The sequence below is a fragment of the Sphaerodactylus townsendi genome, linkage group LG08 (genome assembly GCF_021028975.2).
Source record: "Sphaerodactylus townsendi isolate TG3544 linkage group LG08, MPM_Stown_v2.3, whole genome shotgun sequence".
Classification (NCBI taxonomy): Eukaryota; Metazoa; Chordata; class Lepidosauria; order Squamata; family Sphaerodactylidae; genus Sphaerodactylus; species Sphaerodactylus townsendi.
Window position 1 is genome coordinate 65158577 of NC_059432.1, and position 25714 is coordinate 65184290.

Here is a 25714-nt window from a genome sequence, read left to right on the forward strand (position 1 = left end):
GCAGTAGCGCACAGAACTTGAAACAGTCTAGCAGGAGGTGCACCGGCGTGCGTGGCAGCCTGCGCCTGCGTGCATTCGTTTCCCGCCCAAGGACCGGCGCAGCGGCTGCGTCCTTGCCACAGCCCCACCCAGGAATGCCCTGCCCCAGAATGCCCGGTCATACCCCCATCATGCCCCGCCCAGCCCCATTGGCGCTACGCCACAGTTTGAATCCCACCACCATGGGAACCTGTTACTAAAATTTTTGGATCCCACCACTGGTTGCAGCCCAACCTCAAGTGGGCTTTCCAGCAAGCAGGTGCTGGAGACAGTGTCAGTCATGTGACAGCACTTCAAGAAAAACCAGCAGACACAAGAAACAGAACACTCAGAAGGTACACCCAAAGAGGCTGTAATACTCTGTTATGACTCCATGTCCCACTGAGGAGAGGATTGTTTCCATTCAAGGGTGTATAAAAGCAGGTGGGACCATGGTATCTGTTAATACATTTAGCGTACAGCCGAAAGTATGCATATCTTATTGTACATATATTTAAATATATATCCCACTTTTCTACCAAGAGACACTTAAAGATGAAGATTTATAAGCACCAGGAGAGGGAAACTTTGAAACTGCCTCTAGAATGGTTAAGGGAAACAGTAATATATCATTAATCATAGCTGAGCCAGATAAATGTCCAAAAAAGGTTTGAATGATAATAATGGCCAGATATAGTCAGGAAGAAACTGCAGCTGCCTGAGGAATCTGACTGATTTTTCTTTCTCTGAAGGAATCAGAGAATGACTTAAAATTCTTGGATAAAGAACTGAGTAAAGCTTGGGGTGAATCCTTCCTTTAAATACAGAGACTGACAGATAATACCAGGGTTTTGAGAGGAATTTTTCTATTTAGAGAAGGCATTTTTAGCTGCTCAGATTGGTTGACTTTTCTGTCTCATTTCACCCCCCCCCCTTCCTTTGACTGGTGAAACAGTCACCAATTATTCAGCTTTTCTGGCTAAACTTAGCGCTGTTTCATGATTAATGTAGCATATTTTCATTATTAACAATCTTATTTTTAGCATGTCTAAAGGGGGGGGGGAGCCATCATGGTCAAACAGGAAATACACATCTGTAAACACGAAGTGGACACATACTTGGAAATCATAACCACGTCACAACTATGTCCAGTGTGTGCCTACAAGCATGCATCCTCATTCAAAGTGAGTGCGTGTCCATGGTGTAGCATAAAGTGACTACACTATAAACACACTTGCAATGTAAAGTAAAAAGCAGACCTTTTGCCTTGGGACAGTCTTTGGTATGGAGCATTTTGTTCAGCCCTACTGTGTGCTTGGAGCACACTAGAATGATCTGAAGGGCCTGCGATTCTGTTTCCCTAGGGAAAATCAGGCCAGACACTTGGCTACTTCGAGGCAGAGCAGCATCATATTATTTTAGATGGGAGCAGGGAGTGCTTGGAGGCAAATGGCAGCCATCATACAAAACAGGATTGCTTCCTCTGGAGCCAAAGGTGCATGGCTGCATGAGAAATTCTCTGTCCAGTAGGCATTTGGCTATGCCACTGTCCTTAGCAGTCCACGGGGAAGGGACTGGCAAATACCTCTGCATCTTCTCATTTGAGCCTACTTTTACCCGCTCAGTTTAGACTATCCCCATCCCCACCCACATCCCAAGCATAGCTACAAGCAGATGCTTATAGACAGAGTAGAGTTTATTAGGTAGTAGGGAGGGCAATGCTTCAGCTGGAAGACTGGGCGGGTTCAAACTGCAGACACATATTGGTAAAACTAGATCAGAGGTGAATCCCGGTCCAGTCGGGCTGTGGGAGAAAGAGGAGGGAAGGGAAGCTATCATATCACAGGCCAAACCAGCAGGCACAGGGGCAACTGTATCAATGGACAGAGCAAGCGACTACCAGCTGGGACCACCATCTTAAGTAAAGGGCAAGATCCTAGGAAGATGGCAGCCACACTGAGGAAACAAAGCATGGGGTGGGGCCTCTGCCCTGTCTGTTTTCTCAGAAAACATGCAAGGAGGGAGTCACCAGTGACAGCGTCATCATCTGGACTGTGTTTGTGCCCTCTCCAAAGATGGCTACCCCCACCTCAGTCCATGTTCCTAGGGGTCACCATAATAAGACTGGATGAGAGAGAGAGTGGGGGGAAGGAGTACAGGGGAGGCCAGTCCATCTGTAAAGGCTGCTTCTGTTCTTTATTGGCAAGGTTTAAAGTGCATAGGAATGAAAGCAGAGTCCGAGGCAAAGTGGAAGGAGAGGGGCTGAAGGCAAGATGGGGCCCAGCCAGCTCCCTGAAGAAGGGTATCCACCGAAAAAGGCCACTTGCTCTGCACAGAGAGGGAAACAGAAAGAGAAAGGAAGATGTAGAGAGAGAGAGAGAGAGAGAGAGAGAGAGAGAGAGAGAGAGAGAAAGGCAGAGAAGAAACAACGACAGTGAGCAGCTCTTCAGAGGACTGAAATAAAATTCTGGCTGCAGACTCAAGTCTGGGAAGTGTGGTTACAAGTGGACAGCTACAAGAGAGTTGGAGGAGGGATTGCAGAGGAAAAGTCAAAGCACCCCACCCTCCTGGAAAGTTGTACTCCTCCTCTTCCAACAGGGCCTCCATTCCTGTCTCTGAATGTCTTGTTAGGCCCTCAAAGATAACCACCACCTCTTCTCTACCCCTATCTTACTGCTCTGCACCATTTTTTTCACTGACCAATGTAAAAAGACTGGGCTTTCGAATCCAGGATCTCACTAGACAGTCTGCTTTCTCTTCCCTGTGACCTAGTGTGATACAAAACCCAGATCTCCATCTAAAAATTTCCCTGCCTGACCCAGGAATCACATATTCCCAAACCCATGTTGGTTAACATCAGGGAGTAAGCCCCAAAGCGTGGGATTACTCTCTTTGCTGTGCCCAAGCCACCACTCACCAACACAAGCTGTGCCATCCTCATTGGGCTCAAAACCTCGATTGCAGCGCTTGTTGCTGCGGCAACGGTACCCGCCATATGTATTGATGCAGATGGGCCTGTCTCGTGGGCAGACAAATGGAAACTCAACACACTCATCCATATCTGAGGAGGAGACAGAGACAGTGCTGGTATGAGGTATGACATACAAGCCCAGATCATTACAAAATCTAATGTGACCACTTCTCAGTTGGGCTGTTGCTTTATCTTCAGAATACAGCCTTGCTGTTGCTACTGGATACCAAAGAGCCTCCATTCCACCCCATTATGTCCTATCGTGGGTAGAGGAAATGGCACCCTGGAACCATTTTCAGATCTGCCCTGCTGGTAACTCACCGACACAGCGCCCATTCTCATGCTGAGCAAATCCTTGGCCACACTGTGAGAGGAAGAGCAAAGTTTGTCATTAGCCATTAATTTAATTTCATCTGTCTCACATAGCATCTTCTAAGATTTCACTTTCAGAGAATTTAGGAAACTGTACGGCTGATGCTTGTGCCTCAGACCACAGGGCAATTTCCACTTCGTAGACTTTTTTGATATTTAGTACATCCAGAAAAGTCTATGTACAGTGCCTGCTAAGTGCGTAGAAATTATGGCAGCTTTCTGACTGGGTGTTGAGTTTACCTTGGGTGCTAATATGAAGTTGGTTCCCCGCCCCTGCTTTCACACAGTATTGTGGTGCATCTGCCCCACAAAGATTTTCTCCGTTTATGTAAATTAAAGGGACAGCCCCTATGTACAGAGAACTCCAATGCAGCATCAACAACAGATTTGTGGATTGGGACAAGAATCAAACAGCCAGAGCAAATCCCATCTTTGAGAAGTGTCATTTGTTTCCATAGTGCAAATCCAAATCTATTTGAAAAATAAACTTTTGAACATAGCTAAAACTCATAAGTTGGCATTCACGTACGAGAGAGGTTGTGCAATGTAAGAGATGTGCTGGCTGCATGCCACATGGGCTGCAGCATTTGAAGCACCGAAGCCCATTGGTCTGAAGCTGATCAGGCAGCCTTTTATCAAAGGAAACAAATATTCTGATTCAATGCGTAAATTTCCTACAGTTCTTTTACAGGTCAGCTCGTGCTCTCCCCTTGAAGGCAAGCGAGGTACCAGAGCAGGCGAAGGACACACAAAGTCAGAGCTGGACTGCTTCTCGAGAGGCGATCTCAGCAATTCAGTTTCAGCCAGAGCTGAAAAAGTAGCATTGCAGGACTTTCTGGCACAGAACGGCTGGCCATTCTTTGCCTCCTGCCACCGCCACTCTAGTGTTGAAAGTCACTGTGCTGACAAAGCACATTCTATAACAACATCACTTCAGTTATTGTCTGTCTCCCGTCAAGGCCCCTTCAGCTATTTTACAGCTTGGAGCACTCTGATCAGTTTCCTTGTTGCTGTCACAATTCAGGGAGCTGCAGAGTAGTGAAACTGACTGGCTTGAAGAGGTGTGGAAAAGGGGGTTTGGTGTGGATCAAGAGAAGCAAAAATAGTACCATTGGTAGGGATTTAAAAAAATGAATGTCCTTGTTGTAGAACTGCTTTGGCTCATGCCCCCTTCCTAGAAAAACATGGCTGCTGTACATATCAGGCATTCCAAGCTCAGAAAGTGATGCTTTTTTTAAAGCAGGCAAATCATTCCAATATTATAAAGCAGGCAAATCATTCCAATATGATTCTCGAGGCAGTAAGCAATCAAAGGAATCAAAAGGCCAGGCTGCTACGATGCAGATTCCTTCACTTTGATTATGCTGTCTTCATGGTTGCTCACGTGCTAAATGGGTGGATCCCACCCAACACATGCAAATCAAGCCTGCTAACTGCACTCTTTACACTTGTTAACAGGCAAATGGTTCTTTCTCCCACCCTGGACATTCCACAGGTATATACACTCCACTTGCTTTAATTCAGATCCTCTGAAGATGCCAGCCACAGATGCAGGCGAAACGTCAGGAGAAAATGCTACTAGAACATGGTCATACAGCCCGGAACCACACAACACCCCAGTGATTCCGGCCGTAAAAGCCTTCGACAGTATATTCTGGGCAGAGTTCCTGACTGCTGTTCTATGACATTGGCTTGAATTCTTCTCTGTCATCTTTTTTTAAAAAAAAACCCTCACACATATACAATTCTTTAAATCTATTTTTTTAAACTTGCTTTCTTACCTGGATCAATCTCTTATTCCCTTCTTGATGTTTCTGATGTTCTGATGACCTTTCCCACTCTTTCTGACTCAGATATGCTTTATTCTAAGCTTTCAGGCAAAGCCCTTGTTGATTTTTTTAATGTTATACAGCTCTTACCACTTCTTGGGCACTTTTTAGAGATATTAAGTGATTAGGAGGATTCTTGAGCCTACATATTCCTGATATAGAAAATTCAGCTTTGATGTGCCATTGTTTAAATAACTGGGAAAAGCCTTAATTCTGTATGCACAGAAACAAACTCAGGACTTTTGCCAGTGAGAAATGAGAAGTAGAAGAATATCGATGTATGTATTTAATTCATTTACACCATGCCTTTCTCCCCAGAGCCAAAGCAGCTTACATATTTCTCCTTCCCTCCATTTTATCCTCAAAAGAACCCAGTAAGATGAGAGAGTGTTACTGGTCTGGGCAGCTCAGCAAGCTCCCAAGGCATGGCTGGGAATTCAAACCTGGGTCCTCCAGATATCAGTCCGACACTCTTAACCACTACGCCACACTGGCTCTTACCACACTGATCTGGGATGGGAAGGATGAACCCCATGCCAAATAATTATAAAAAATGAGGCTTACCTCAAGTGGAAGTACAACAGGAGGTGAATTCTTTGTTTCTTGGGGGTAGGGAATTTCCAGCACAGAATTGGTCTCACTCTTCACTACAGTGCGGCTGATAAATCTGCCATCTGGCCAGGTCACTTCCAAGCTGCTGGGCTCATCCTGTCCTACAAGGAAAAAGGGCAAGCCAGAACTGAGACAGGTAGCAAACTCTAACCAACTCACAGAGCAGAAGAGCTCTCCTCCAACCACTTGCCTCTCATATAGCGGTCTGTGCTTTCCTCTCTTTACCTGTAAACCTGCCCCCCCCACCATTATTGAAACATTTTCTTCTTGCACAGAAAAAAGCCCATTGAAATCCAGTGGAGATACTTCCTTTGTTAATTACTCCACACCAACCGCAGCACAGCTTCTGGAAACCATCCCAGCTGTTAGTGATGTGGCACACTCTGGTGCCTGGACCTTTTGACTTTCTGAGCCAGTCGGCTTCTCTGTTCACAGTCCAGTCTGACCTGGCCATGCCCCACTAAGCTGGGCTATCTCAGGGCTGTGGAAGAGTAATGAGGTGTGGAGACATGCAGTGCCTCCAACAGAAACTGCTGCAGGGGACAGCCAGAGACACCCTGAATCACACATTCTGCTCCATGGGAATAGTAGCTCCTTGATTCGGAGGACATTCCAAATATTTTGAAAGACAAGAAATGCAGGATGGGACTTCTGTTAGTCTTGCATTTCTGAGGATGTTAGCAAAGTTAAAGGAGTCCAGATGTAGGGAAACAGGAAGAGAGATGGAGGCTAAGGACTGAAGCAAGTTGGGTGGTAAGGAAGGGGACAGAAATAAATGTTTGTATTCCTTGTAATGTACTTAGGCAGCAATTGGCCAGTACTGTCTTGGATGAGAGACAGAAATGATCTTGGAAGTCCAGAAAATGAGTAGTATTGGGATGTGTGTGTGTAAACAAGTAAAGAAGAACCCTGGGACAATATGACACAGTGTTCTGCCACCACTTCTTTTCACTCACCCAACCCAAAATGGGCAACAGGCTCCATCTCACACAAGTACCCAGAGCCTCCATCAATGATGCGCTGATGGGCACCACTGTGCCGTGTGAAAAGCACCACCTTAGCACCACGAGCAAATGCTCCATACCGTGTTCGTGGGATCACTCTTAGCCAGTTGTTCCCATCACCCTGTAAAGATGGACAGATAGTGGAGGAATGTAGTGAGCATGAAACCAGAGAAAGCAGACCACGCTTGCCAACACTTAGGCTGGGATCTGATTACATCACTGAACTCACCTGATTGGCCCTGAAGACTGATAGTGGCTGTGCCATAGATTCACCATGGGACAAAATCAGATCCAGACTTCCATCACCATCAAAATCCACCACTGCACCCCCTGGAAAGGCAACAATTTCAGTACACAGAGAACTTCTAGAACATCCTTGCTGATAGCTCCACATTCTCCATTCACAGTCATGCCTGAAGTGAGATCCAGTGTGAGGGGGAAAAAAATCAAGGAGGAGCATTTCTACTGACTTCATCCCCTGATTCTACCAAAGCATAATTCTGATTTTCTTTCACGGCCATTGTGCCTGACAAAGGACCCAGTATCACCAGTGGAAATGCCTGCTTCTGGTCCTTGTGTGGAATCCTTTGCCCAAATCATACCCAAGATTTTGAAATCCTGAGTATGGATGGAAATCAGATACAAAGACTGCCACTTCTCTTCCTTGTTAAGCTTAGAGTTGTAGCTGGCCAACTGGGTCATTAATCACAAGTCTTGTTGCTCTAGCAATGTGGACAGTTTGTCCCTCAGCATGCCACAAAATCAGAAGGTTCTTCTGATCCTACCATGAGGCACCAAGAGATTCAGTTGCAACTTCTGCCAACCCTTCCTTCAAACACTAACTCACCTGTGCCACGCCCTTCCAGCTCTAAGGCGTCACCAGGGTTCAGTTCCTCAATGGCTGGGTCAGCATGTTCTCTGCGGGAAATCCTGAAGCAGAAGAGAGTTGTGCTAGAGAAGAGGGGTGGCTGGCCCCACCCACACAAGCCCCTGTAATTGGCACGCTGTGTGCCTGCATACCAAAAGCTGTCCTCGACTGAAGGGGCCCTTGGTCATGCTTACAGCGACAGTATTTTGCATGAACTCCCCAGATTTGCCACATGCTGCTGTGCTATCACTTTATTAGACTGAGAAATGTAAGCAGCTCTGTTTAACGAGCCATTGATTGTCTACAATTAATGGGAACCGTGCATAAGTGCTAATTAGTGAAAGCCAGAACCTCCAGGGATGTAGACTAGGCAGAGCAGGCTGCTGCATTAGTGGGGATGTGCTCAGCCACAGCGTTGTCAGTGAGGAATGAGGACAGAATGGAACAAGAGAGAGGACCACCCACCCCATCCATGGGGAGCCACTCTGCTGCTGCGGATTATGGCACTGGGACTGGCAAGCTCTCTGCTGGATAACAAGGATCCAGCCCCCCTCCCCCACCCCACCATCTCAGTTCTGCATGCAGGTCTTGCTAAAGAAGGAACTGGTTCACACCAGCGTCTCACATGGCAAAGTCCTTTCTGCCCTGCCCCAGAGCCTAAAAGGACGGGGAGCCCTCTGCCTCAGTCTCAGGTGGCCATGTGGCTCTCACCCACCGGAAGAGGCGGTTGGCAGACGAGCCACGATAGGCGATGTTGTTGAAGAAGACCTCCAACTCCTGGTCATTGTCAAAGTCAGCAGCGATGATGGTGCGGACAGGTGATGGCATGGACAGTTTGGGCGTGGCAATGTCCTGGGGGAAGGACGGGGATTAGTGGGGCAGGGAGAGCTGGCTGGGGCTGGAGCAGGGCCAAGGGGAAGTCTAGAATCTAGGAATAAGGTGAGGTGAAGGAAGGCGCTAGGGCTGGGTTGGGACCTGGGGAGCAGTGTTGGGTGGGAAGGAATAGACTGAGTCAATAGTCTCTTCTGGTGACTGACTGATGGGCAAAAACCAAGATGAGGGAAAGGCTGCCAGATCTATAACAGGAATAAGGAACAGTTTGGAGCAATGGGCCTGAAAACTGAGAAGGAACATCTGGCAACCCAGATGGCAGTCTCTTTGGTGGGTGACTCTGATTTGTGAGCTGCAGTCTGATTCTTAGACTTTTCAAGTTCTGGAACCCCCTGAATACCCTGCTCACAGCCCAGGTTACCCTGGCAGTGCACAGCAGACATCCCCCCACCCCCACAAATGGCACTTACCCGGAAACGGACCCGCCCACCCACACTCATCTGCAGATAGAGCCGGTGTGGTCCATTCCAGTTGCCATAGATTATGTCAACTTTCCCATCCCGGTTGAAGTCAGCCAGTGCCACTCCACGGCCGTGCTGGTAGGGGTCATCCAGGCCTGTGGAGTGCAGCAGAGGAGTCAGAAACGTGAACTGTTCAATGTACAAAACATGTCTTATTGCTGACACAGGTCTCAATAGAGGAACTGGGTCACAATGGGGGAGAACTGGATGGTTATCTGGTAACTCCTACCTCACAAAGCCCAAATTTAGCCTGTCAGCAGAGGCAAGGACCAAAAAAAAAGTGGTGGTGGACAAATGGTGTGAGTGTGCAAATAGACAGATGAGAAAACGCAACTAAAGAACCTCAGAAGAATCCACCCACCCCCATCCTCTTTCCCTCCCCAAACCCCCCTACTCCTATTCTCCCGCTGACAAGGAAGGAGTGTTTCTAAAGAAAATAGGTGTCATCAGCGGCGCCATGGTGATGGATGCCAACCTGACATCTCGTTAAACTTCAGTGATCAGGCAGACGCTCAATTACCGGTGGCTGAGCCTGTGTGCACTCATCATATCTTCCCACCCCCTCCTTGCCTGGCCCAGCAGCCAGCAAGGAGGGGGATGGGCAAATTGCTCGGCTCCTGAGGATTATAGAAGGCTCTGCAGCTACACAATAGAGTCTGTCTGACAGTTCATTGCCTTGGAACACACACCACACACAGTTCATACGTACTCACCAGTACGTGCTGCCATATCTACAAAGGTCCCATCACCCTGGTTATGGAAGAGGAAGTTGGCCCCATTTTCATTGTCACAAAATATGTCTGAGGCTGCGTCGCTCAGGATGGGCCCCACGGCCACACCCCGACCCCCTGGGAAGAAGAACAGTGAGAGAACCAAGGCAAATCACACACATATATTCACGTCACATCCAAGGTGGGCAGGTGGCAGCCGTACGATAGGGAAGGTTTCCACAGGGAAGGTTTCCAGCCCATCAAGATCTCCGCCAGTTGGTTCACCCTGCTGTTCTCTTCCACCCATTCTCAGCCCTTTCATTCCAACACTGGCAGCCATCAACTCACCTCAATGACCACAAGTCTAGTTACTGCCAAGTCACTGGCACAGAGAGAAGGGCTAAGATTTCTGGCTGTACTCTCAAAGGGTGAGACTAGAATCAGAGATCCCCTCCTCCAATGCGGATGTTCAGGTATGACTGGTTTATGGACCTCCTGGTGCTCCCAATACCTGTCAGTTTGTTGACACCAGCTTCCTGAGCCACATCACTCAAAACCACAATGCCACGCTTGGGGTCACTGGCGGCTGTGTCCATCTCGATGAGGGCATGGGGGCCAACTCTTCCACTGGCATAGTTAGCGATGTAGATAGAATAACGTCCAGAGCCCTGCAGGAAGTAGGGCAGCCAATGAAGAGCCTCCTCCAAGCAAACACCCCCCTTCTCCCAGCTTAGCAGGCTCTCAGTCCATCATCTCTGGAAAACGGGTAACACAATCCCAGACAGCTGAGTAGGGCTGCAAACTGAGAGTAAACAAATTCCTGGAGGTTTGTTGGTGGAGCCTGAGGAGGACAGGCTTTGGGGAGGGGAGGCACCTCCGTGGGGTATAATGCCATACAGTCCAACCTCCAAAGCAGGGAAACTGATCTCTGTCATCAGAGATTAGTTGTGATTCCAGGAGCTCCCCAGGCCCCACTGGGAGACTGGCAACCCTACAGCTGAGCACAAGGCGACCCAACCCAATCCTTGTTTCAGTTCTTTTCCATAGGCTTCCAAAGAGAAGACCCCAGTCTGTATGCCCCTCGTTTGCCTCAGCCTCTCTACCAGCCACCACCCTGCCCCCATTGTTCTCCCATGGCACCCTGATTTAGCAATAATCGTTTGAAAACAAACCACGCAAGGTAGAAGGAGAAGAAAGCATAGGTGACAGGGGCATAAATCACCCAGACAGGCTGTGTTTATCAGCAGCACGGCACCTGCCTGGCACTGCAGCCCCTGATGGGAGTCCTGACAGCTGTGAGGGAGGGGGCAGAGCGGTCAGCAAGGCCGACAGGATCTGGCCACTGAGGAGTTTTGTTAAGAGCACTTCTCCCTCAAGACTGTTTTCGCTCTGTGTGTAACTTTGACAATGCCTCTTTGACTAGTTCACGTCACTCAGGTCCTTTGACAGAGCTGAGTCCAGAAATCATAACGCTGCTCATCCTGCCTGCACACTCACCTTCCTATCCACACATGCCACCGAGCGCCCAGCAAACCGGCTGGCCACACCCCGATTCACCTCGTCACTCAAGATGTCCTCCCAGCGCCCATTGCGGAACTTGAACAGCTTGTCTGTGTAGGTGGCTACACCTGGGGAGAAGAGATAAGGCATCACGCTTCTCATTTCAGGGTCCCTTGCTCACGTGCTGAAGACAGGGAATCAGTCTGAGTTATGTACAGCTTCTGCAGAGCTCTCGGTATGTTATCAGGGGACATGGACACTCACTAAGGCTCCAGGGATTGCAGGTGCTTGAGTGGCGGAATGTGGCATAAAACAGACCCCAAGCAGAACAATGTCCTCTGCAGAGGTGAGATCCTGTATGCTTATATGTACATGCAAAGGTTTTGCATATCCTTCCTGAATCCCTACAACTGGATCATGACTGCAGCTTCACTGATCTCTCCTTTAGGTCTCACCCACTCTGATCCTCGGCCTTCTAGGAACCCCCGCCCCCCGCCTCCACAGCCCTGGCCCCTGTGCCTAACTGCCAGGCAATGCTGCAGGATGGTGACCAAGACCGCACTACAATAAATGCAGCAACCCCAGCAAAGCTTAAGGGCTGGTAAGGGAGGCCCAGAAGAATAAACTCATTAAGGTAAAATGTGCCAGAGCGGCGCGGAGCCATGTACATCATAAAGGGAAAAAAGGAAAATCAATGGCAGGCCCTGGCCAGGCCCTGACGCCAGGAGTAATGTGAATGGCTGATTTAGGGAGCGGGAGTCTTTGGCAGCTGCAAAGCAGTAATTAGGTGTGTCAGGAAGACGGATAAGTAGAGCCAAGAGCAGGTCGATGGTGCAGGTGAGGGGCCCAGCCCAGTTCTAGATGGACACTGGAGGGGAGCAGAGCTCCTTTCTAGGCAGGTTGCTAGAGATCTCTAGTTACTGAATTAGAACAAAAGGCCCCCAGGCAAAGTGGAGAGGAGGGTTATCTGCATTCCCAAAGTTATCCCAGGGTTAAATAGGAGAGGCTGCAAAATCTAGCATGGACCCCAGAGGCCAAGTCACATAGGTGGACTCTGCACAGCATATTTATAACGAGTTGCAATTGTTATAAATGAACATGTTAATGAGTTCATTTATAATGATTGCAACTCGTTATAAATGTGCTGTGTGGAATCCACCATAGGCGACTTTAGACAGCCCTGATCTAGCAGTGTTTTCTTAGGATTCCCATAAGCAAATGAGAAATCACCCAAGCAAAGAGTCTGTTGAGTGCAGTGCAGTGTCCCCCTGGGACTGTCGTCCAAGAGAGAAAATGCGCAAAGAGTGTCCTAAGTCTTTGGACAGTGATAGGAAGAGTTTGTGTAACTGCAGGTTGCAAGAGAACCCTACATGTTTCCTCTATTTCTACAGCAGCACAGCATAACTTTAAAAAAATACAGTTTGCAGCTAAAGCACTGGGTATTTTTGTGCCAGGCTAAGAAGCAGGGCATCCCTTCCCCACAAGAAAAAGGTAGTGCCCTCTGCCACTAGGTTGCACATTTGTAAGGGGTGGGGAGTGAAAAATGTAGTTAAGGGGTTGGGGACCTTCCCTGGGTGTATTACAATCCATTCTACATAAGGGACCTCTCTTTGCCCACAGACTTCATAAGGGACCTCTCTTTGCCCATCCTCTCGGTGGATCCAAACTGCAGTCCCTGCTGGCAACTGGAGAGGTGGCAAAGCCCTGAGTCAGCAGCCAAGTCTCTCCCCCTCCCCCATCTCGGCTGCTGCCAGAGAATCGACAAAATCACTCAGCTGGGAAATTAACTCCAGTCTTGAAACATCCCACCCTGGTGGCCAGTGAAGGTCAGGAAACTGGAGTCTGTGCCTCAGGGCTGCAGGAAGAAGCCCCAAAGGAAATTATGCAACGGAAGGGAATCTGCACCACTGGCAATCAACCAGGAAGTGGAGCCCACAGGATATGCCCTGTCACCATATGCCCTCTCTGGATCACACCCATGCCCTGGCCAGTATAAAGGGGGAGGGGGAATTGGTTATGTGCCAATAGAGTTTGTTATAATGGAATAACAGTTTGTGAAAAAAGTTATTGGTATCAGTGATATGGGTGAGAGTCCTGGGTTAGGTGGACATTGTGGGACAGAGGTAGGTAGGAAGGTTGGGCTAGCTGGCAATTAATGGATTACTTAGCAAATGTTGGACAAGTGATGTGAGGCAAAGTCATTTTTGAGCGAGAGGTGGTTCTCAATGGACTATTAAAAAGGACTATCAGAGGCCTGGAAAGATAATTTATGAGAAGGTTGAGGTCTAGGTTGGTTGGCACATAGTGGTGTCAAAGATGTGTGAGTTTGACACTCACCAGAGAAGGCATTATTGGTATTGAGGAAGTAGATCTCCTCCCGCCCATCTCCATCTATGTCACATGCAGTCACACCAATTGCATTGCCTTGACGATCCCGCAGAGCATGGTACGGGGAGCTACGCTCATCTACTGCAAGGTTCACCAGCCGCCTCCGTGCCTTGTCATACTTCAGCACCAGATTGGGCCCATTATACCTGAAGGAACAGAGAGGCAGGAAATGTGTCATGGAGGTGGTTCAGGCAAGTAGCCTTCCTCACCCCCACGGGGATAAGAGTTTCACCAAAGTGGAGCTTCCCCACATTCCCACTTGCACAGATTCCTGGTTGAGGTAGCAAAGGGCACATCCCAATAGCTGCCATAGCTGGAAGAGGGATGGATAGGAACCCCAATGTACAAACAATACATTGCTCAAAGCAAAATAATATTTTTTTAATCCCAATGGTATCCTGCCATTCATCAAGGAAGGTCAGGGCAATATGCATTGGGGTTATCACATTTTATCCTCAGAACAAGAGGAGGATTACCTGGAAAACAAGTAGGATGACAAAGGATAATGGGTTGAGCTCATCCAGGTAACTTCATGGATAAATGGAAAATTGACCCCAGATCTCCCTGGTAAATGATCAAATTTACTACAGATCATAATGTTTCGTGGATGTTTCAGGCTGGGTAGAGAGAGCACTCCAAGAATAATTCCCATCATGAGAGAAACCTCCACAAACTGAACGTGAAACCAGGTCTGAGGCAGCTGTCTCATTGCCTATCTTATTTCCCAACATTTCCCCAATATATCAAGCCATCTGGAATCCACCTCTGGAGACCACTGAACACATCTTCCTCTTGTGTACGGTAACACCTGTCCAAGTGGTATGAGTAGTCAGCACATGGAAATTTGAAAAGCCATTTTCTAATCCATGCCTGACAAACAGAACCAAGTAGAAGCTTTCCCTGGCAAAAAGAGAAGCAAAGACAAACTACTAGACTGATATTTTTGAGGAGAAATTCTACCAAGAAAACAAAAAGTCTTCAGGGGGAGCAGATTATGACTTTGGACTTAGATAAAAATGGTTTAGAGGAAGTCTGGATCTTTCTTGTTGGATCCAGTACTAAGCTATATAGTGTTAAGTAAAACCTTATGCAGCATGCCAGAAGGCAATGCTGTACAATCAGATGAGCCGTAGCTTATGTTTTATTATGAAAGTTATTCTATATCTTTTTGCTCTCAAGACATTTGATTCATTGGGCAGGAAATGGCACATGGATAAGGGGAGAAGATCTGGAAGTGGCTGGTGTGTTTTGTGTGTGTGTGTGAGAGAGAGGGGTGGGGTGTCCTGTCTTTGTGGACATTTTCCCTTTTACATCTGGGAAAATCCACAGAATTCTTCGGTCAGCAGAGGCCTGAAAAGAAGAGCTCGCTTGTTAACACTACCAGATTGTTAATGCCTCCCAGATTCTAGCAAAAGTTTCTCATACTAGGTTGGACATCATTGGGGTTCACAAAAGGGGTGCCAAAGGGAAGCTTGACACTGGATTAGGCTGAAAGAAGTGCCAGACATGAAGACGCCCACCTGGGAGAAAGTCAGGCATATACATGTTTCAAATAAAGAAAGAAATAAAAGTGACAGAAATCAGGCTGAGTTTATATCTTCCTGCAGCATCCTACAACAAGGAGCCAGCTTTAAATCACATCCTCCCATCCAAAGTCACGGAGCAGCCAAAACGGCAGGGTTCTCATCAGGATGATACCTGGATTCCTAGACATCCATCCACATTAACACCACACAAGGCAAAGCTGCAGAAACGGCTGAGTGGTTTCATCTGGCAGTTAACAATGTCACTCTAGTGTAGTTAGCATGAAGTTTACTAAAGATGAAAATGCGCCATTTGAAGGGTAAATTAATATAGGAGAATAAGGGCAGGGGAGCCAGAGATAAATATAGAGCCTGGCAAAACTTAAAGGACAAAGCTCTGGGAAAAAAGTAGCAGGGCCCCATGCATTTCTACGCATGAGTGGGACCAGGCCAGGGGTTACAGCAGACCAATCAATGAAAAGGGCCGTAATTGCATCAGAGACTTAATCTTATGACACATCAGAAGAGGTGTCTCATCTCTGGAACGTGCCGAGTTACAGGGCCAGCTTCTTAGTAAGAGGCTTCGGGAGGACAAGGATGGATACCTTTCAGGCAGGGAGCTCAGTGACTTGGCATGGAAAAGATTGGTTTTGGGAAATGTACAGTGCCAGCTTTGAAGTCGTGGTTTTTTTTTGCTTTAAAAAATATTTGGGATAATTCACACGCTCCCTGTTTATTTATTCTGATAACAGGTCCTCTTACATGAATGACTGCAATTATCCTGTGATAGCCTCAACATTTGAGGTTTCCATCCTACAGCGAGTAACCACTGTCCTGTCTATCAATAACCTTGGGAAGGGAGGAAACTTCCATGTAACAAAATCCCTAATAGTTCTTCTGAATTAATTTTTTCTATATAATGTTGCTGTAGTTTGCTTGAGATTTACACGATTGAAAAATCATCATAGGAAACAGCCTAATACTAGCATAATTGGCATGAAGGAAAGAAGGGGTAACAACCCATGATCTTGGCCTTTTTAAAGGCCCAAGTAACTTGATATTTATAGGACAACTGACTTTGGTTCCCATAGTCGTATAAAGAACAACCACAGAATCAGAAGAAAGCCCTCCATCTGGGGCTTCAGATTATTAAGCCTTCATAGTTTCCAGGCTTCGGTCTGGGGACAGGAAAATACCAATTCTTCCCTCCAACAGGGTTGAGAGCATTTCCTGTGCAGTTAAGACTGCTACATCCAGAGCAGAGAGCAATGCCTGGTGCTCCATTATTTCCCAGGCCATAAAACAGCAGAGATAAATGGCTCTCATGTCTCCTCCCAGATGTTTCACTGGGACAGCAGGAGCAGCAGGGTGCTTCACAGTCAAGGAGCTCTGAAAGCCACGGCGTACTCTCCAGTTCTGAAGCTGGCTCCTAATAATGCCACTTGCAGCAGCCTTGCAGCTTGACTAGCCCAATTTTGTCAGAGTTTGGAAGCTGGGCAGGGTTGGAGACCCTGATCTCTGGAGACCACCAAGGAAGACCACAATTGCCAGACAGAGACCGGCAGTGGCAAACCACTTCTGCTCTTCTCTTGCCTTGGCAGTCCCAGGGTCCTGAGGCTGCCATGAGTTGGCTGTGACTTGACAGCCTGTTCCACATGTGCCAAGAAACAGGGGTGTAGGATGCTATGTAACCCTGGGGGTGGAGGATTTTGCACAGGTCCCGCCCCCAAAATGAGTCTGCCCTGTTTTATTTCCCCCAACCTGTTTTATTTTTTAAAAAATTGCTAAACGAGCGATCCTTTTGAAAAATCCTAGGTTGGAGCTGCCCCCGAGCGAACGGCCAGGCAAGGGGTGCTTTATTTGCCTCCCTTCTACCCCGTTCTCCACGGTCAGGGAGAAACCGCCTGCCATTGCCTGGCCATTGCAGGGAGGTCCCTTTGCCTGCAGCTTCCAGCTGCCTACCTACAAAGGCTTGCAGCTGCGTAGCTACCCAGGTGCAGCTGGTCATATTGTGGGACATCAGTATGGCTGTGGGGGTTCATTTCAGCCTGCTGGCATAGTTATGCATGTTTTGTTAGAAGCATCTCCATGCAAAGGCATGATATCAACCTGGATTGTTTCTGTGGCCTCCAACTGTGCCTGCACAGAACGCATGTGAACAGGAAACCGGGTTCCTTTTTCATAACTGCAACCTGTTATACATTTCCTGTGCAGAAGTGGCCTATGATTATTAATGTTACTTGCACAGAAGAGCTGCCCGACATTGGAAAACCCTCTTCATAAAGAGTAAGTCAAGAGCGGAGATCCTCAGCATATCAAGTTTAAGGGTCACATATGTAACATCACCAAAAAATGTTAATTTATCCTCTGAAGATGTCAGCCATGTAGGTGAAACATGAGGAGAAAATGCTACTGGAACACAGCCATACAGCCCGGAAACCCCACAACACCCCAGGGATTCTGGCAGTGAAAGCCTTCGACAATACAATGTTAATTTAGTAAGTCAAAATTTAGAGGACCCTCATAAGCTGAACTATTAAACTGTAGCTTACTTGGCTTGTGCATAAGGTCAGCTCTGTTCAACAGAACTGCAAAAAAATAATAATAATTCTGCCCTCTCCTCCCCATTCTTCACCTTTCAAGTGCCCCTTTCTCAGCACAATGCTCCAAATGCTGTGTTTTTTGCCCAACAGTCATCATGGCCTTCAGTAAACAAATTATACAAGCAATATTCATCTACTTATGAAATGTTGTACCTGTAGTTATGATTATGGTCTGGCACAAAAGGAAAGCAGTAAAATTGCTCCCCTCCTTAACCAGACTGTAGGGGTTGCAGCTAGGGTTGCCTTGACAACCTCCAGGTGGGGGCTGGAGTCATCCCAGAATGACAACTGCTCTCTGGACAACAGGGATCAGTTTCCCTGGTGGAGAGGGCAGCTTCAGAGGGTGGATTCTGTGGCATCACCTTCTGACTGAGCTCCCTCCCCTCCACTTCCCTCAGGCACCAATTCCCAAACTCCAAGGATTTGTCAAGCCAGAAGTGGAAATCTTAGCTGCAGCTCAGTCCCCAGAAACCATTTTAGATTCCACTTCCAATATGATTATCTTCAATTCCAGGGCAGAAGAATCTACATTTGACTGCATTACGTTTCTGGATGGCTTGACTACGTATTCTGGTTTAGAGAGCCAGCATGCAGTGTAATGGTTAAGGTGTCAGACTAGGATCTGGGAAACCCAGGCTCAAATCCCCATTTGCTCCAAGGGAGCTTGCTGGTGCCCTTGGAAGTCAGTCACACATTCTTAGTCTCAACCCTTTTTTGGATGGGAGACCTCCAAAGAGTACCAGGGGCGTGGCATAGAGGCAGGCAAAGGCAAACCACCTCCCAATATCACTTGCCTTGAAAACCCTTCAGGGTTGCCACAAGTTTCGGCTTGAGGGCAAAATATTTTTTTTTCTGGTGGAGCTGGGGTATGTTGCAGCTTGGCTGAATCCGCCATTCGGTGCAGAACAGCTGCCTGCGGCATTGCTTGGTGAAGCCATCCACACGCCACTCCTTTCCAATTAGCTTCCTTCTTTCTACCTTGAATGCCCAATAATGAGCTCATGGGAACTCAGGCTGAAAAACCTCCGGAGCAGCAGCTGCTTTGGGTGGGAAGTGTACATCGACCTTTCAAGAACAGAGACCTCGGACCAGATAACTCCTCTGAAGAGGAGCATTAACAGTGGGGGAGGGGAAGCTACATTCAGAGCACACAGAAGCTCTAAATCTCTGGGTTACCATTCATCAGTCATCAAAGAAAAGCCAACAGTCGAGACCCGGGCTCCTGCCTGACTTTGTTTAAGCTTCACGTTAGAATAACCTCTTCAGCTCCTTAGTAGGAGACTGATGCTAACAAAGTTCATTCTAGGCTCAGCATGGGTTGTACTACTGACTTCAGAGTAGCATGTATAGTGGTTAGTGTCTAAGATCTTGGAGATGCAGGTCTGAATCCTCCTTCTGTCTGGAAGCTTGCTGGGTGGCTGAGCCTGTCACACCCTCTCAGTCTAACCTACTTCACAGGGTTGTTGTAAGGAGAAAATGGAGGAGAGGAGAACAATGTAAACTGCTTTGGATTTTCACTGGGAAGAAAGGTAGAGTATAAATGAAGTAAATAGCAGCAGAAAAGAAAAACATGAGAGAGAAAAACTACTATGAATAAAGGTTGTCACTTGGTCTGAGGAAAAATGTCCTGTTCTTATGGAGGCTTAACGAATGAACCGCTAAACTGTAGCTTAACTTGTGCAAAAATCCAGCTCAGCTCAACATGCCATGAAAACCTTCAACTACACATTTCTACTTGTTAAGCCTCTACTAAAGAGACATTACATTTTTCTCCAGGTCAGTCAGCAACCCAAACTATGAAATAGGTGACAAAATAGCGGAAGTCATAGCCACAGAATAGTTAAAATACATTGTTTTGAAAAGAATTCTTCTACATACATCAGTACTGGGAATAAAGCTATTTAATATTGCCATTAGTCTGGAATATGCATGTATTAAACTCACAAATGCATTCAAATCACAGAAGTTGACACAAAAGTGTCAGGGGCCTGAACATTTTAGTGGATAAGAGTCTACTTCAAAGTTATCTTGACAAACCAGAAATTTCAGCTGTTATCCAAAACTAATCAAGAACATAAAATATATTAATGCAAAAGAAAATCCCAAATAATTTTTAGACGAGAGCTGCTTCTACACAGTTGCTTTGTTTCACCATACCTTCTAAACTGGAGCTTTTTTTACTCCAAGGGTGTCCTTACAACATGGGGAGGGAGGCAGGGATTTTGGTGGCCTCCCTGGAGGCCATTTCGCCTTAATCTTCCCTCCTGCCAGCCCTTTTCCTAAGGTGGTCCACTCTGGGTGGGGAACTTTCTGGAGATTTGGGGGTGGGGCCTGGGGAAGGTGGGGTTTGGCTGCTGGAGATTTCCTGGTATTGTAACTAATTTCCAGGCAGCAGAGATCAGTTCATCTGGAGAAAATGGCCAGTTTGGAAGGTGGACTGTTTGGCATTATATTCCATTGAAGTCCCTTCCTTCTCCAAACCCTGCCCTCTTCAGGTTCTACCCAGGAGTGTATCTGCCAGAGGGACATTTGCGGGGGGGGGGGGTGTCAATTGATCCCAGGTTCTACCCATTAGATCATGTGGGGGGAACAAAATTGCCCCTCCCACCCCTCCCGCAGAGAGCCCCCCCCCTCCGTGCTCCGTGCTCTGCCAGCCGGGACCGCCATTGTCCTCCTGCACCAGCTGAAGGAGCAGCTTGACGAGGCTAGGCCAAAGGGGTGCCTAGCGGATCTGTGGCAGGCTCCCGACCCCGCCAGGTCCAGCCCCGCCCCACCCCACCCCACCCCACCCCACCCCACCAGGATACCCAGGACCGCCGCCGCTCTCCTCCACTGGCTGAAGAAGCAGCCAGGCCAGGAGGCTGCTGCGGGTCTGTCAGAGCTGGCAGCCATAAGTGGGGCGCGGGGGGCGGGGCAGGCTAGAGGAGGTGTTGTTCCAGGTTCCATTTTTTCCCAATACGTCTCTAGTTCCACCCCAAAGTCTCCAGTATTTCTCAACCCAGAACTCCATGGAGAATATCCCTGTGTAGATACTCTATTGCTGTGGAACTCGAACTGAAGGCAAACTAGGAGTATAACAAAAGCAGTCACAGATTAGTAGAAACCATATATTCATAAAACAGGAGCCAATTGCTTTATCCAGAGAGGCTCAAGCCGTATCTAAAGCACTGGCTATCATCAACGTTCCTCCTTTAATAAGAACATTGACAAATTGGTGACAGATCAGAACCGAGTGATGGAGGTGAAGGGTCTGGAATGCAAGTCCATGAAGAAAGGTCAGTGGAATGATGGGACAAAGACGATGGATGGATTCAGATGAAACACAGACATTGGTGACTAAGCACGTCTGCGAAGGATTGGTGCAAATTTGTCTTTACAGTATCATCTAATCCTCTCCTCCAAGCAATTACAAATTCTAATCCATACGGAATGATGCATCTAATCTGGTTTAACATTCCAGTAAAGAATCCTTCCATTTCTTATAATGGATGATTTTTGTAACAGACATCAGAACGAGGGTTTTGTTAATGTTTCCTCCCATGTTGTTTTTGCCATGAGACCCAGAATCTTCACCATTTATTAATCCTTAAATCAATGTCAATCCTATTTTCAGTTGCAGCCTTCCTCCAATGCCAGCTCCATCTCGTAAGGCAGGGGGCCTACTAGTTGCCAAAGGATTGTTAAAATGCTTTATGGCTAGTAACAGACTCAAAAATGGCCCTTCTCACTGGGATTCAAACTATTTAAAACAGTGGTTTGCAGACAATTTTAAATGATAGCAAAGCTAGGATTGATCAGGGTATTGCCAGCCATTTCCCTTACTTTATGAGGGCTATAGGGCATCTGTTAAGACAGCTTAAGGGATCCTTTGGGTTTAAGGTTGCCAACCTTCAGGTAAAGCCTGGAGATCTTCCACTGTTACGGTTGTATCCAGATGACAAAGATCAGCTCACCTGGAGAAAATGATTCCTTTGAAAGGTAGACTCCATTGCATTAAATCCTGCTGAAGTTCCTCCCCTTCCCAACCCCTCCCCAAAAAACTCCAGGTATTCCCCAACCCAGCACTGGCGACCCTATGAATTCAACTGCTTTCCTACGAAGTTTACTTCTGATGTCTGCTTATTGTTGGTTGCGTACCAGTGTCCCCAAATGGATCTCAGTTCATACATATAAGTCACTGACCATTTGCATGGAAACTTCTCCCTATACTTGCTGTGCTGTTCTGCATTTACCACCCCTCATTCCAAGTGGTTTGTCCTTATCAGAGAGGAGAAAATGCAACAGGGGCCAGCTGGCGGCCTCTTCCAGCTTCCGCTCCATCCCCTCCCCTCCCCTCCCAATGGGACTGCTGGCAGCTTGTGGATGCTGGGAGCACACAGCTGATTACCTTGATCTCTCCTGTGCACCCTTCCAAGCCAAGGCTGCCCAAAATGAGCTGGGTGCCCTCCCGTACCCTCCAGCCAATTAACACAATGTCAAGGGACACACTGAAGCCTGTCAGAACAGCAAGAGAACATACAACAGCAAGAGAATCACCCCTCTCTTTTAAGGAGGAAACCAGGAATTGCAACATTTTTTGGGGTACACTTCGCTAAAGAGCTTTTGTTCATCTTCAAGACCAGCCATTGAGACCCCCCCACAGTCATTATGGTCCCTCTCACTTAGCTCCCTCCCATCTAAAATGCTGCTGAAACATTAAACCCAAGTAACTGTGGGAAAGACTCGGAAGTGTCTAGATCCCAAGGATGGCAGCTTTGCCCTACAGAATAAAACAGGAGCTCTAGTCTAGATGTGCTGATTGGTAAGATATTCCTCCACCTCTCAGAAGAGTGCTGGGTGCTGCTATGCAGATACCCAGGCCCATTATGCATGGAGTGCTTCCCCGATGCTCCTTGCCCCTCAGTGCCTTCGCTGTGCGGTCTCCTCATGTTTCCTTGTTTATACACAAGAAGGTGCCCCACAGCCTGCTACGCAGTTTGCCTGCCCTCACTTCCAGGTCGCTCCTCCATTCAATGCAAGATAGAAGATTGCCAGGGATTTTTTAGCCCTTTAAATGTAATATCAATATTCCTCATAATGATATTGTGCAGGCTGCTGTAATTGCTTTCCTGTTTTTAGGGAAATGTTGGCTGTCAATCTTTGCAAGGAGTGTGGGGAGCGGTCTTCCCTACTCTTCACAGGGATCAACAACTGGCATTTCCTTAAAAACAAAACAAAAATAATGATAGCAGCCTACAGAATATTGATATAAGAAATATCGCTGTTACATTTAAAGGGCTCAAAAACATCCTCCAGCAAATTTCAATCTTGTGTTGGATAGGGGAGTGACCCCGAAGGTCTAAAACCCTGAAGCAAGGGGAAAACATCGGGGGGGGGGGGGTCCCTGCTCTCACTAATTGCAGGGCCTCCAAGATCTTTGACACTGCAAATGGGATCACGTCAGTACAGGAATTTCTGCCCTGGAGGAATCTTATCCTTGCTGCGGGGCACAGCACCAGTACATAACCAGCCCCAGACTCCTGCAAAGGATAACCATCAACTACGAGGAAAGGTGCTGGTTAAGTGAGAATGCAGACAATTATTCCACACAGTCTGTGACAACAGCTGCTGACACTGGTGCTAGGGAAGGGGCTGGGAGCAGAGAGGGTTTGCCTACCCTGCACAAGTGCCTAGCAAGCCACAACTCACCTCCCCACTCACACACACACATAGCGCTCACCCCACACAATCATTCTGCATCAACACAGATAATCGGGGTGCTGGGTATAATGCTGCATGGGGTTCTTAAGGTTAAGAAATTCAGGTTAGGGCATCAATCTACATTCTGCACCGCTGCCTTAAAAGCAAGTTCAGCAATCACACAGACTCATAAACCAGTGAGCCCCCTTCCAGCACAACTCCTGTCAAATTATACTGCTTAGGGACTGAGATTTGTCATGGCATACAAAGAATTGAACCTGGTTATGGGAACAGCCATAGGATTCTTGATGAGGGGTGCTGAATTTCACCAAGGCAAATAGAATGGCTGTTGAATTGTTTATTCATCATGATGCTGCAGATGCTATTAATGAATTATTGGTATTTATAAAGCACACCAATGCACAGAGCACTTTAAATAACACAAGGTCTCTGCTCAGTGAGCTTACAATCAAAAATGTGCCTTAAGGGAGACAGGAATGGATAGGAAAAGAAATGCATCCATTCCCATTTCACCTATTTAGTCTCTCTATTTGTATCTATCTTACCCAACGGGACCCCAAAGGAGTTTACTGTGTTGTTCTCCATTCTGTCCCAACAACCACCCTGTGAGTCAGGTTAGGACGAGAGTGAGTGACAGGCTCAAGGTCACTGCCATACGAGCTCATTAGGAATCAAACTTTTGTCTCCAAGATGTTGGTCCAAATGTTCTAACCACTACCTCCGTTTTAGTAAGGAGTTGTGAGCAAGGCTTCATGGAAACGGTGGCTTTTGAGGAAGGTTCTGAATGAAGTGAGAGGGTGTTCTGGGTACCAATTTCCAGTCCTAGGGGAAACACTCTCTGAAGTGATATGAGGCAGTCAGACAGATGAAGGTGGGACTAGAACTGGATGCACAAAGTATTGTCGAAAGATTTCATGACCAGATTCAACTGGTTATTGTGGGTTTTCTGGGCTGTGTGGCCTTGGTCTGGTAGATCTTGTGCCTAATGTTTTGCCTGCATCTATGGCTGGCATCTTCAGAGGTGTATCACTCTGAAGATGCCAGCCACAGAAGCAGGTGAAACGTTAGGAACAAGATCTACCAGACCACGGTCACACAGCCCAGAAAACCCACAACAACTGGTTGGATGCACAAAGCTCATGGGCAGGGATGTTCTGCTATGAGGGTGGTAAAGTTAAGTCACTGAAATCATGGAGAGCTTTGAAGGCACAGAAGAACTTGTGCTGGATCTGAAAGCAGCCAGTGGGGGGATTTTAAGAGAACATCATACAGCCAACACGACTGCGAAATGGCTATTAAAAAAATAAAATGCAGGTTTAGACAGCCGAGATTCCTGCAGGTTCTAATAGGGATGGACAGGAAATTTTCAAGCTGGGGAAAATATGTATCTACAAAAGCAGTTTTGTTACTGTGCCATTTCCTGTTATGAATGAAGAGGACAAATCAGCCAGTGAAAGCCAGTGGGGGATAGTGGTTAGATTGTGGGACTGGGGTTGGGGAGTCCCGGGTTCAGGTCCTCACTCTGCCATGAAGCTTGCTAAATGATCTGGGCCAGTCATATAGTCAGTCTAATCTGCCTCAAAGGGCAGCTGTGAGAGCCAAAATAGTGGAGGAAAGAATTATGCACACCACTCAGTTCCTTGGAAGGATTAAATAATAAAAAATAACTGAGGGACTTATAAGGGAGAAGCAGTGGAAAGGCCAAGCAGGGTACGCAGAAGTGAGATTTCTTGGGAGAATAAATTCAGCTGGAGATGCAAATAGGATCAGCCACCCAGCTCTCTAAGAAGTGTTAGGCATAAAGTTCTCTGACAGTATATTTGCTCTTTCCAGCAGAATGCAATTCACAGCTGTTTTATGGGCAGAACAAGCTGTACATGTGGTGGCCAAGTATAAAGGGACAGACCCCTCTGGTGTCCATTCACTTTGGTCATGACTCCCACACGGCTGGGGCTGGGCGGGTGGGGATAAGCAGGCTGCAGGCAGAGACAGTTTGTCAGAGAAATGACTCTGGGTAGATAGTTAAGCTGTAAGCGCTGAGGAAGCTGCTGAAGGAAGTTTTACGGCGTCTGCACATTCACGGCCATTTCAGCACTTGCCTGAACTGCCTCTGGGTCTCCGCATTGTTACTATTTTGGGCTTATTCCAGATCTGTGCCAGATTGGCGCTGCCCTTTGAACCCAACCTGTTGCGAAAACACAGTCAAACGCTTCTGCTTGACCCCTTCCGTCCCTATTTTAAAAATTCCCTGAAGAGGTTTCCCA

General features: G+C 47.3%; 1 protein-coding gene across 3 annotated transcripts in view; it reads right to left on the bottom strand.

Moving 5' to 3' along the window:
- Positions 1–1693: 1693 nt before the first annotated feature.
- Positions 1694–25714, bottom strand: part of CRTAC1 (cartilage acidic protein 1) — a 31714-nt gene continuing 7693 nt past the window's right edge. For 2 of the 3 annotated variants that reach the window (XM_048506297.1, XM_048506294.1), the window contains 13 exons: positions 13574–13770; positions 11234–11364; positions 10248–10404; positions 9740–9874; positions 8976–9121; positions 8390–8526; positions 7654–7736; positions 7036–7136; positions 6759–6927; positions 5755–5903; positions 3311–3353; positions 2936–3079; positions 2196–2346 (listed from right to left, as the gene is read on the bottom strand). In XM_048506297.1, coding sequence (XP_048362254.1) covers positions 2228–2346; positions 2936–3079; positions 3311–3353; positions 5755–5903; positions 6759–6927; positions 7036–7136; positions 7654–7736; positions 8390–8526; positions 8976–9121; positions 9740–9874; positions 10248–10404; positions 11234–11364; positions 13574–13770 — 1711 coding nt within the window. In that variant the 3' untranslated portion in view covers positions 2196–2227. Of the gene's footprint in view, positions 1823–2195; positions 2347–2935; positions 3080–3310; positions 3354–5754; positions 5904–6758; positions 6928–7035; positions 7137–7653; positions 7737–8389; positions 8527–8975; positions 9122–9739; positions 9875–10247; positions 10405–11233; positions 11365–13573; positions 13771–25714 lie in introns of those variants that run through there. The other variant, XM_048506295.1, reaches the window with a different exon arrangement.